General features: G+C 36.5%; 1 protein-coding gene across 3 annotated transcripts in view; it reads left to right on the top strand.

Annotated features, from left to right (window-relative positions):
* The window catches only part of IDE (insulin degrading enzyme), a 93842-nt gene that overhangs the window by 32456 nt on the left and 47652 nt on the right, over positions 1–13734 (top strand). For all 3 annotated transcript variants that reach the window (XM_061402810.1, XM_061402809.1, XM_061402811.1), the window contains 2 exons: positions 649–856; positions 3947–4116. In XM_061402810.1, coding sequence (XP_061258794.1) covers positions 649–856; positions 3947–4116 — 378 coding nt within the window. The remainder of the gene's footprint in view (positions 1–648; positions 857–3946; positions 4117–13734) is intronic.

The following is a 13734-nucleotide window of genomic DNA, read 5'->3' as shown; positions in this document are numbered from 1 at the left end:
CCATATAGTCCAGATAGTCAAAGCTTTGGTTTTTCTAGTAGTCATGTATGGATATTAGAGTTGGACCATAAAGAAGCCTGAGTGCTGAAGAATTGATGCTTTCGAATTGTGGTGCTGGAGAAGACTCGTGAGAGTCCCTTGGACAGCAAGGAGATCAATCCTAAAGGAAATCAACCCTGAATATTTGTTGGAAGGACTGTTGCTGAAGCTCCAATACTTTGGTTACGTGATGCAAAGAGCCAGCTCATTAGAAAAGACCCTGATGCTGGAAAAGATTGAAGGCAAAAGGAGGAGGGGGCAGCAGAGGATAAGATGGTTAGATAGCATCACCGATGCAATGGCCATGAATTTGAGCAAACTCTAGGAGATAGTGAAGGGGAGAGGGGAGCCTGGCATGCGTAATCCATAGGGTCGCAAAGAGTCAGACACAACTGAGCAGCTGAACAGCGACAACAAACTGATGTCAAAAGCTAGGGCTAGAATGTAAGTTGTACCATTTAGAGTAGCTTGTACCTAACTTTCTGTGATTATGGTTGGAGTTGCCATTGCTAACAGAAGTTCCAAATCACCTGTGATTCATCTGTCCTTGGTATCTTTCAACATATAAACAAGTGATTTATTATATATATATTTTCCCTTCTCTTTCAGGTTCATTGTCAGATCCTCCAAATATTGCTGGCTTAAGTCATTTTTGTGAACATATGTTATTTTTGGGAACAAAGAAATACCCTAAAGAAAATGAATACAGCCAGTTTCTCAGTGAGCATGCAGGAAGTTCAAACGCCTTCACTAGTGGAGAGCATACCAATTACTATTTTGATGTTTCTCATGAACACCTAGAAGGTGCGCTAGACAGGTAATGCTGAAAATACCCTGTGAATTATCTCACTTTGTTGAATTATCATGTTAATAACAGTACTTACTATTTTTACAAAAATGTCTTCACAGCTTTATAGCTTAAACAAGATATTTTAACCAGTATTTTGTTGTTGTTGTTGTTGTTGTTGTTTTAACCAGTACTTTTTGACCCCTGGGTTTTATAAACAGAAAATAATGAGTGATGTTATATATTTACTTTGTAGTAGAGGAGAAATAATGACTTGACTTTAAATCAGCTTTCAGGACTACAAAATGTTTTTTTGACCTATAAAATTTTCACCAGCCTTTCCCATTCTAACTGGTATTGCATATGAGGCATATGATGAAGAATAAACTGTACTCGTGTCATGGATATCTTTTCAAACATATTTCTGTTCCAGAATACAAGAACTTAAATATTCTGTTCTCCTTTATTTCCTCAGTCCTCAAGGATATTTAATGGATACAGAATGTTTTGACCTGCTGTTTCAACCCTGGGGATATTTTGTGAAAGTATTTTCTGGAGCAGCCTCCATTAGGCTAATTAAATTTCTTGGTCAATTTTCTAAGCGGCTAACAGTATCTAATTTTTCATTATATCAGTGATTTGATTCATTGTTTGTTCAAAGTGTAATTTTTCCCTTGGTGAATTTTTATAGTTCTCTGTGTTACCAAGAAGGTGTAATTCTGCAGTGATTTTGATGGATCTATAATGAAGTTTGATTTCACAGTTTTTAATTCTCAGCTTTAATTGCTTATTTAAATTAATAGTCATTTTTTCCCCCAAACCTAATAGTTTGAATTTGTTCTGTAGCACAAAGAACATTAACAGAAGAACAAAGGCATGGGTTTAGGATACAGGACTGGGTCAGAGTAGTCTCTTACTTACTCTAGCTTATGTTTCAGTCTTTAGGCAGCAGCTTTGAGATGTAATCATCTTTTGTATGTATCCCCAGAAGACTTCCATTAATGAGTTCCTTGGGATCATACACCGAATTTAATTTCCTGCTTTACAAATGCCTCAGCAGATGTTCATATAATAGATCTCTGTATGATGGAGGATGTCTGTTACTTGGATCAGAGTGAAAAAAAAAAAAGCAACTTGTATAGGGCATCTTTTAAAAGTACTGATTATACTGTGTCAGAATTATGACCCTTTATGTGGCTTTGTCCAGCTATGGTATGTAGCTATTAGGTACTTTTCCCAGCCTGGGTGTATTGAGGTAGGTGAAAGTGGTTATATGTCCAGAATTATCTGTTTCCGTATATCATTAATTATAGGCTCCAGATAGAGTTTCCCTTCGGGCTGGTATGTGTACAGTACTTAGCACAGGACTGTATTCACTGTGTACTTAAAATAATACCAAGTAATGGGAACAGTGTCTTTGATGGCTGCCCTGTGAGGTGCAATTGCTGAGACGTTTGTAAACCCAGGAGTCTCTGGGCCCACTGAATAGCAGTCCCGTTCAGACAGTCTCTGCTCTCAGCTTTATCTGAATTCTGGATGTTTTTTTTTTATAAGATGGGGTCTAAATTTAAGAATTACTATATGAAATCATGATTTAAATTGCAACCTGGTGTAAAAGAGTTAATTTATTAACTAAAGGAATCTTAGTTCAGCTTTGGTAGTACTATTAAAGAACAACCTCAAGAAAAATATAGGTTACTTATGTTAAAGTTACACGCCATTTTATTTGTCAAACCACTGCTTTTACATTTTAAAAATTCTCTTAATATTTTATAAAAGTCCATGATTATATCTTAGTCAAACCACTGTCATATGTTTTTTATACTATTATTTTTTTCACTAATTATAAAGTTCTTAAGAAGGAAAAATATTCAAATAGAGCCTTTTAAATAGGTCACTTAGTTTGTCCTAAAATGCCTGAGTCTTAGTGAAATTGCACTTAAAACTAAATTTAATATTTATTGCCTGAGAACTATCAGCAGCGTTTTCCTTTCTTGGAGAATTAGCCATGTACAACAGAGATTTTTATAAACATCCCAAATTGCAAATCTTAAATAGATAGATTAGATTGCTGTTGTCTTATAAATCTGCCCCACTGTTTTGCAAGTCTGCCCTGACTTTTTATTGTTGTATTGTGATTTATATTAGGAAATATATATTTGGCCTTTGTCCCTTATCCTAGACCATAGCTCCTGAAACTCTTGGAATTTCCTTAGTGTTGAGAGCCATAAAGTTGCATTTTGTTACTTTAATGAAGTGACTTTAGGAAAGTCCCTTGATAATTTGAGGCTAAGTGTTGGTTGCCAGGGGAACCAGCCCTGTATTTAGAAGGTTGGAACTTTCAGTCCACAAGCTGGAGATTGATTTCAGACACCAATGCCCAGTGATTTACTCAATTCTTTTGAAGTTTGGAGAGCCTACAGATTGGTGAACAAGTGAAGATGTGGGGAGAGTGGCCTACCCAGAGGGCATAGAAGCTCTGTACCCTTCCCACATACTTTGCTTTACGCATCTCTTTCATCTAGCTGTTCTTGAATCATATCCTTTTATAATAAATTCAGTCATCTAGTAAGTAAAATGTTTCTCTGAGTCCTGTAGCTGATCTGGAATATTAATTGCACCCAAGGAGGTGGTTGTGGGAGCCTCTGATCTGTGATCTGTAGCGGTTGGTCAGAAGCCCAGGTGACAACCTGGACCTGTGGTTGGTGTTTGAAGTTGGGGACAGAGAGGAAGGGGTGAGAGGGAGGGATGAGTCTTGTAGGACCTGTGAGATCTCATGATATCAATTGAGTTGAATTTTAGGATACCCAACTGGTGAATTGCTAGGTGATACGGTAACAACACATGGGAATTGTCAAAATCAGAGGTTAATCTTTTTATATTTTCACTAATTAGGTGACATATCTGGGGTAGAGTTCTCTGAATTTACATATGTATAATATTATTTTTTTCTTATATTACTTAGAACTTATGTTCCTTTTCTCTTTGTAGCAGTTTTAGTTTTCTCTGATTCTGTAGAATTCCTATTTCCTAAGTTTCAAACATTTTTTTAAAACATTTTTCTGAGGCCACTCTTAAAATAACAACTTTCAAATTGTTAATTATGTTTCACACCCTTAGATTTGCACAGTTTTTCCTGTGCCCCTTGTTTGATGAGAGCTGCAAAGACAGAGAGGTGAATGCAGTTGATTCAGAACATGAGAAGAATGTGATGAACGATGCCTGGAGACTCTTTCAGCTGGAAAAAGCTACAGGGAATCCCAAACATCCCTTCAGTAAATTTGGAACAGGTTTGTCAGCAGCGGCTTTAATGCATTAGTTCTCCTTAACCTCATTTAAACCATGGCCTCTTTGCCCAGTATTGTATTTTACAGTTTAGGATAGAAGATTGCAGAACTCCTTAGAGTTTGGAGCTGATAAGTGGTTGTTATATCATTGTTCCTCCCTGGTCTTTCTTTTGTTTTTTTTTTTTAATAATTGTTTATTTGCTTGTGTCGGGTCTTAGTTGCATCATGCATGAGGATCTTTTGTTGCAGCAAACAGACTTTAGTTGTGGTGAGTCGACTCTGAAGCACAGAGACTTTGTTGCTCTGTGGCACGTGGGGTCTTGGTTCCCTGACCAGGGTCAAACCTGCGTCCCCTGCATTGCAAGGCAGATTGTTAGCCCCTGGGCCACTAGGGAAGTCCTGCCCTGATATTTCTTAAACCATACCCCTATATGTATGTTGTTTGGTAGGTCTTTGGGGAAACACCTATATTTGACCTAAAAAAAGGGTTAAAGCTTAGGTATTTGAGCTTTGTGCAGAAGGTGACAGGTTAATGATAAGGAAGAGTAACAAAATATGAAACAAGTTTATTGGATAACAAGATATAAAATTAAATTTAGATTTTAGAAATAGTAAGAATGAAGTGGTAATCATTCTTTTAACAGATGAGTAACATTTTGGCTAGTAGTTCAAAAAAAAAGATGTCAATAAGAGTTGAGCTCTTGGCATTGGATGTTTTTTTTTAATTGAAGTGTAGTCAGTGTACAATATTATGTAATTTTAAGGTGCACAACAGAAGGATTCTGGCATTGGACTTTGAATGTAATATATGAAATGATATTCTCAAAATTGTAATAACAGTGGCCTAACCAGTTATTTAGCCCTCTAGAGGGTACCTCTGGCCATCCCATACAAACAGGAGTCTAGCTATTTCAGGAGCAGAGCAGTTAAGAGTTGTGAGTAGATATTAACCAGCATTTCAAGGAGAGGAGATAATAGAGCTCTTTATTCTGAATAAATAAGATGTCTACTTCAAGGGTTATTGAATCCCCTACTCCCATTGCCTCCGCCTCTACTGTCTATAGATAGGTAAATGCATGGCGTCTGCTCCAGGCCTGACTGTAGAAGATATACAAGGTCCCTGCTGTCAAAGTGCTGCAACATCCTAGTAGAAGATTAGAGATGGGATGACAGGGAGTAGCATAAAATAAATTTGAAGATACCTGATTTTGTAATTGTACCCTTTTTCTTTATTCAGTTTTTCATTAAAAAGTACAGCTAAAATATTTAAATAATACAAAAGTATGTTTTAAAAAAGCAAAAACAAAAAGTTGCCCTTTTCTTTATTGACTGTTGCCATTCCCACTTTACCAGATGTAATCATTGTGAAAGGTTGCTATGATTTTTAAAACACTGCTTTGGGGATTATAAAATAGCATTAAAAAAATAGATTGTTTAGTGTACTTAAATTTATGCTTATAAGTTTATTTTGGGGACTTTTGAAAAAGACTATGAAGCCAGCCTTCTTTCAGTTTGAATACCATTCCAATATATCCAGCAGCAACCAGGGAATTAGCATAGCAAAATAGGAGTCTATAAAAACTCCAATTAGAAGCAGCGATACTGTATTCTTTAGACTTGTAACACTTGGCACCTTGTATCTTTGCTAAGGTGAATATTGTGGTCCTTAAAATGTCTATGTAATGATTAATTTTCTGAAAAGTGGCTTTTATAGAGGACATGAGCATACATGGTATATCGAGGGAATATGAATTTAAAAACCAAATTTCAAAATCACTACGTCCAGTGACTGTTGTCCTTTAAATAGTCCCTTTGGCAGGTTAGGTGCTTCCACCAACAGTGCTGCTATTGTCAGAACGTGTTAGAACTCTTTTTTGGGAGTTGCCTCCTTTAAAATGGTCTCACTGGTGATAAATCACAGTCAGCATAATCAGGAAGCAGCCACAGATCTTCCAGAAATAAATCCAGTGAATAAGGTGAGCAGTATTGCCTCTGGTCACAAACACAAAACAATCGTAAGATATCTTAAGGTATCAGGAGTGATAAGTGAAGAAAAACATTGAATGGTCAATTATGTAGAGGTGGAATTTAGGAGCATATTTGTTTTCATAACCTCTGACAAGGCTAGGCAGTTAGTCAACAAAGTATGAAGTAATATAAACAGCTGAGAGGTGAGTTAGCCAGACTTGGTACAAAAGTACAGAAAGTGTGATGTAAGGAATGCAAACACTAAGTTACCTGTTGATTTTAGAAATATAAACTAATGTTGAGCTTTTTTGGAGTAGAGGTTCTGTCCATTGTTAAGGTCACAGACAAGTTTGAAAATGTGATAAAAGCTGTAATAAATACCCTTACTTAAAGTTATTCTTGCAGAACAAACCTTGTCAGAAATCATACTAAAGTTACTTTTATTATTATTTTTTAGTAACTTCAGATGATTCTATGAATGTGGCCCATTTTGTCCATCTAGGAAATGTGGTTTATTTTAATATTAATAATACTTTAAAGCTAGGTGTTTTTAAATGAGCAAAGATCAAGCATTGTGTGGTTTTAAGAAAACCTTACAATAAAATGCTTGTCCTTAACAGTACTTTTTCATGTACTGAAAAAGTGGTCAGTGGCTTTCAAACTTTTCTTTGTACAACCCACAGTACATTTTATTCACGGCACATGTAAGCCACTGGAACAAAAGTTTTACCAAACATTACCTATCTTATATTTTCAGGTGTAGTCTGGTACCCTCTGTTATATATATATATATTTTTAATTTAGATCTTTCAATACGTTAAATTTATTTCCTCACAATCGAGTGGGTTCCACAGTTTAAGTAATTCAAAGTGATAGGCAGTCATTTCATTAGACTCAAGAAAAGCATTTGTTAAAACACCTTCATGAACAAAGCAACAAAAAAGCACTCATTCATGAACAAAACAACAAAAAAACTCTTTTTGAGTTGATAAAGGCTTATGTCAAACATGATTAATTCTGAAGTTTCAAAGAGATTTCTGTTGAAAGACAAAAACAAAGAATACCTTCTAATCACTTTTTTTGTTCAGCTCTGCTATAGGTGCCAGTCATTACAGGAAGTCAAGGGAAAAAACAAGTGATAAGTAAGAGGTTGAAAGGAAGAAAGAGAAAACTTCTTGCTTCCATATGATATGATTGCATAAAAAATTCAAGATCTTCAGATTAATCATCAAAAATAAGATAATTCACCACTGTTGTCAAAAGAAGAGAAGCGCTAAAATTGCATTCTTGTATTTTGCGTGTGTGCTCAGTTGCTTCAGTTGTGTCTGACTCTTTTATGACCCCTTGGACTGTAGCCTGCCAGGCTTTTCTGTCCATGGGCTTCTCCAGGCAAAAATACTGGAGTGGGTTACCATGGCCTTCTCCAGATTGAACCTGAGTCTCTTGAGTTTCCTGTATTAGCAGGCAAATTCTTTACCACTAGCGCCACCTGGGTGACCCCTTTTCTTGTATCGATAGTAAGCAATTAGAAAAATACTACAGGAAATACTTCGTTCATAATATAAAAATAGCTATAAGGTATTTAAAAATAACACTAACAGAGGAGCAAGAAATATATAATGGATGTAAAAGAATGCCTGAGTAAATGAGAAGATAAACCATGTTCATGGATGGGTAAACTCAATATTACAAGATACATTTCACCCTGAATTTATCTAAATTCAGTATTGTGCCATTTGAAAGCATGAGGTTTTTTTTGTTTTTTTCTTTTTAATAATCTTATAATCTGATTATAAATTAATATGAAAGAGTAAAGGGCCAAGAATAACTAAGATAATTTTGAAGAACAACAAAGAAGACACTACTTCTACCAGGTAGCAAGACTTTAGTTGTTAAAGCAGTGAAATTGATGCAAAAGTACCTGAAGATAACAGTAGAACAGGTTATGAACCCTAGAAGCATATCCACAAATGTTTGGAAACTTAGACATAAGACAGAGGCACATGACAAATGAGTAAGGAAAGGGTGGACCTTTCAATGACTGGTAGAGATGAATAAAATTAGATCTCCTCTCACACCATGCACAAAAATAAGTTCTAGGTTGATTGGACCTAATTATAGAAAAAAACTTTATATAACTTTTAGAAGAAAATATTTTTTAAAAAATATTAAGCTAGGAAAAGTGTTCTCAAGCATACATATCACAAACCATATTTTTAATGGTAAAGCATATATTTAAATATAAATTTGATTACATTAAAACTTAAAATTTCTGTTCAGTACAGACACAAAAAAGACAAAGTGAAAATGTTTGCAAAGCAGTATAGCAGATAAGAACGTCTGTAAGTAAGTAAGTAAAAGATAAAAACTTCTGTAAGTAAGTGAAAGATAAAAGCAGTTCATTAGAGAAAGAGAAATAGACAAAGGCTATTTAGAGTCAGTTCCTTTATTTGAAAGCCATTTTTGTAGTTATGTGCTAAATCTGTCTCCACACATGTGTCTCATTAACTCCCTATGTGATCTCTCTAGCCTCAGACTTCAGCCAGGAATCTCACCTCCCAGTAGCAGATTCCTCTGTGATGTAAAGCTTGTACTCTGATGGCGAGCTGTGCTGAGGTTGAATCATTGTTCTACCACTGACCAGCCAAGAGTAGGCCAGTTTCTTAACTTCTGTAAGCCTCAGTTTCCTCCCATGTCTGGTTGGTATAAAGTGGTTAGCCAAAAGTCTGGTCCTAATAGTACTCAGTAAATGAGAGGTTCTATAATTACAGTATGATAGAGGATCAGTGACATAGTGGTAAAGAATCCTCCTGCCAATGTAGGAGATGCAGGTTCAATTGCTGGGTCAGGAAGATCCCCTTGGAGGAGGAAATGGCAACCCACTCCAGTAATCTTGCCAAAAAGAATCCCATGGACAGAGGAGCTTGGTGGGCTACAAGTCCATGCGGTCATAAAGAGTCAAACATGACTGAGCGACAGAGCACACACACACAGCTGTGAAAAATAGCAAAATTTTTAAAAAGTCTTTGCCATGAAGTTGTGAGGGGCAACCACAACTTGATGCAGTGGGTTTGATGCAGTGATTGTAGGACAGTGTTATTAGAGAAATGTTCTCCTGTTCTCTTTTTAAGCTGAACCACTGGTTGGTGATAACATTCCCTTTGCCCCTTCATTGGTCACTCACATACACCTTTAGTTATAGTTCCACAGTTGCTGATAAATTTAATGCCTTTTCTCTGCCCTGTTGCCTTAAAAAAATTTTTTTTCTCTGCCTCTCCATGAAATAAAAGCAGAAGCAGTTGAATTTTTTAAAGTTGTTTGGAACAGGAAAGGAAAAATTTAGTTCTGATTATTCTTAGTGATCTGTTTCTCTAAACCTAACCCAGCAGACACTGTGGGAGCAACTGGGTTTAGTCAGTCAGCAAAGGAAATAGAAAAAAATCAGGATGTGGGTGAGGGAAACAAAACAGGCACTCCTTAATGGAAAGAAAGACAAAGTGGGAGGGCACCTGGAAACAGAGGGTGGGGCTGTACTTAGATACAGGTGATGTTTTTCTGTCTTAATTGTTACGTGACAGTTATGCTTTGTAGCACATACCACAAAGGATTATAGAAATCTGAGTACGGTATTATACATACGCTCAGATTCTCTCTTTCTCTGTTGACAAGTAATTTTTTAAAGGTCTTCTACATGTAAAGTGCATTAGAAAATGCAAAGAAGTGTAAATTAATGTCTTTGCACTAAAGATACTTTTAGTTTAGTTGGAGAGGCAAGTCAAACTCAGAATTTCACTGGAGTATAATCTCAGACTTGATTTTCTCTTTTTTCCTCCTTGCCAATTTTTACTGATTGCTGCACTAAGCACTTTGCCTGGATTATTTAACTTAATTCTCACAATATCCCCAGTAGGTACATGCCCTTATTATTTCTGTCTTATAGATGAGTGAACTAAGACTTTAGAGAGGTAATTAAATTGCGTAGGGTCACTCAGCTTTTGATTGCTAGAGCCAGGTCTGGTGCCCTTAACCACTGTACTGTTCCTCCTGCTTTATGATTGCCTAGAAATAAATTCTCCAGGATCTCAGAGGAGGTGCAAGTTGAATTTTCCTGAAGGGTGGGTAGGATTGTCTTAAGAAGAGGAAGAGTCACTCTTAGAAGAAAAGGAAAAGGAACTATTATTTATTGTATGAGCATTAAGTGCCACCCACTGGGCAGACGTTTTACCTAATATGATTTCACTTAACCTTCACCACAGTACTGAAATTTTCATCATCCATTTGACAGATGCCAAAATTAATGCTGACAGAATAAGTAGACCAAAGTTTCATAGGCTTATGGGGGATACAGGGCGGAGGGAAAAGAGGGAGGCTGGTAGTAGAAGTGTCTGTAGGTTATGGGATTCAGTATCAGGTCAGCCTGAACTTCAAGTCTGTGTTTCTTATGATAATGGTAGTGAAAGTGAAAGTCGCTCAGCCGCGTCCGATTCTTGGCGACCCCATGGACTGTACAGTCCATGAAATTCTCCAGGCCAGAATACTGGAGTGGGTAACCTTTCCCTTCTCCAGGGGATCTTTGCAATGCAGGGATCGAACCCAGGTCTCCCACATTGCAGATGGATTCTTTACCAGCAGAGCCACAAGGGAAGCCCAAGAATACTGCAGTGGGTAGTCTATCCCTTCTCCAGCGGATCTTCCCAACCCAGGAATCGAGATGTTAGGTTGACCCCCAAAGTCATGATGAGAGACAAAGACCAAGGAGTGAGCCCAGTGTCGTTTGGAAAACCTGAGTTAGAGAAGTTTGGCCATAATAAAGGATGCTTTTGTAGGAAGGAGTAGGGAAATAGATTAGAACCAAAAAATATTGTGAAATATCAGCCAGAAGGTAGTTGAACACCTCATGATACACTGGGATGATGATAATGACACAAAATTTAGACCCCAGTAAAAGTTACTTACCTTTTTCTCCATTTCGTCTCTCCATTCCTTTCTAAGTGAACAATTTGGAACATATAAAAGTAGACAAAATATTGTTAAGAACCCTGCGTATACATCACTTTGCCCCTGGCCAGTCCTGTCTGACCCACATTCCCAGTCACCATCTTACATTATTTTGAAGAGATCCCAGACATCATATCATCACACATATTTCAATATATGTCTGTAAAGATAATGACTCTTTAAAAAACATGGTAAAAGTACCATTATCATTAATATCACCAACTATGCAGGTAGTGTTCAAATTTCTAGTTGTCTAATGAAAGTTTTAATTTTTAAAATTTATTTGAATTAGGATCCACTTAAGTTTCAAATAGTCTATTAGTTTCAAATAGTCATCTCTCTCCTCCTCTCCCTCCCTTTGACTCCCTGGAATTTATTTATTGAAAATCAGGATGTTTGTTATGTAGGACTTTTCATAGCCTAGCTTTTGCTGATTGCATTCCCAGCAACATAGTTTAATATATTCCTCTTTCTTCTGTATTCCCACAAGTTGGCAGTTGGATATAGAGGCCTGATTAGATTCATGTTTATCTGTTTTTGAAGAAGGCTTCATAGATGGTGATGTGTTCTTTCGTTGGGGGGCATGTAATGTCTAGTTTGCTCTCTGTTTATGTTGATAACAACCGTCCTCAAATGCATCACCCCTGTAATTTTAATTCTGTTACTTTTTCTCATATTGATTTGCTTGAGTACTACTATAAAAAGAAAATCTCCTTTTCTGCTATTTGGCTCCCCAGCGGTACAGTTATAGAAAAAAGCAAGATAAATGTTTGATTCATTCCCTTTATTTACCAGTTTTCAAAATATTGAGTTGGGTCCCTGGCATCTTTGACTGATGACTAATTTATTTATTTTTTTTAGTATCATGATAATTCATAGATATAAAAATATTTGATATGGTTTAGACCGCTTAGTCATTTATTATTCTCCAGGTTTTTCCATGGCTTTTGTTAGTACCTTTTTTTCCCCCCATAGGAAATGTGTCTATGGAAAACTAGAAATTTAAGTGTACAGTTGCTTTATTGTGGCATTTAAGAGGCTTTCACCTCAAGTCCCCTTTCTTTAGTAACTTATGTCTCACACTTGCATGTCCTTACCCAGATGCAGAAGAATTATCCTTTTTAATTTTTTAGGAAAATTCATAGATATCCAAAGACTTTGGTTTCTTTCAGGATTTTTAGAAGATTTCTATAGCAAGAAGAAAGAGATTTTTTTTTAACCTTTAAAAAAAAAAAGATTATAATAATTCCAAGTAACTAACTGTAGATATATTAAACTAACCTTCAGGAGCTTGGGTTTTCAGAGAACAGTTCAGAGTTTCATGGTTATAATTAACAAATAGACTTTTCCTTGAGAACCTATGAGACATATAGTTGGAGACAACTTTGATTTCTCAAACATATTTCTAAAACTTCAAACTCAGTCTTTCCCACAGAGTATAAGAATTATTTGGCTGGCTTTAGAATTTTCCAGGAAAATACATTCTGTTTACTTGAAAATCAGCACTCATAGACATTAGTACTGAGTTTGTAAGCCTTTTTTTAAAAAATAGGATTTATAGTTCATGTGAAGAACTGGAGAAGGAAATGGCAACTTACTCCATTATTCTTGCCTGGGAAATCCCATGGACAGAGGAACCTGGTGGGTCATAGTCCATGGAGTTGCAGTCAAACACAACTGAGTGAGTGAGCACACATAGTTCTTGTAATGAAAATATAGAATAAAATTTACTGATCTTACAATATACAAAACCCTCTTCAATATCCGTTAATCACTTTTCATAAATTTCATAGCAACCCAAGTTCCTGTTAAGTAATTATTGTCTGATAGATGCTATGCTGAGCCTTAGCACAGATAATTCATTTAATCCTCATAGCAATCCTGTGAGATTGGTTCTCATGATTCTTATTTATGAGTAAGAAAAGTGGAGCTTAGAGAGGTAAAGAAACTTGCCTGTGCCTCACAGCTAGGGTCAGGGTTTGACCCTTTTTCTTAACAACTGGGCATGTATCCATGTTGAGATATTTGTAGACTTTTCCAGGGTTGCTTAATTAGAAGATGATGGAGTCAGGATGAGAAACCCTGAATCTCCCAATCTCCAAGCCAGTGCTCTCTCCTAGCAGGCCCAGAGTGGAAGGTCCCAGTGAGTCAGCAACCCTGACAGCCTCAGTCTTCTGCTGGAGCTTACTCTTATGGTGACAGAGCCAGAAAGGTAGGATTCAAGATTTATGTAGCAGCATTTTAATTTGATAGAAGTGTCCCTGCTGACTTAGTGCTAAATGAGGACAATATATGTGTAGAGACTGAACTGGTATTTGTTATCCCAGCCATATTCACATTGCTGTCCACATACAGATTCTTAGGCAGAGGAAGGTTATCTGGACCATTTACAGAGCTTTCTTCCCTACTTTAATGACACGGATCCTATGCTATATTCAGAAGCCAGGACCTCCTACAATTCAAATCATAATAAAAGTAGCTTCAACTGGTTGTCTATTTTCTTCTATACATCAAGTATTATATTCATTTCTTTAATGTTTTTACAGATTTATTATTTGTCATAAAAGAGATTAGTACAAAAGCTTGGCCCAGGTCATTCTTTACACACTACTTGAAGAAACAGAACGTTTCAAGTACAGTTGAGCGTCTTTTGCA

This window comes from Bos javanicus, chromosome 26, assembly GCF_032452875.1.
Source record: "Bos javanicus breed banteng chromosome 26, ARS-OSU_banteng_1.0, whole genome shotgun sequence".
Taxonomy (NCBI): Eukaryota; Metazoa; Chordata; class Mammalia; order Artiodactyla; family Bovidae; genus Bos; species Bos javanicus.
The sequence above is the reverse complement of the archived record's forward strand: the minus strand, read 5'-3'. Positions and strand labels throughout refer to the sequence as shown.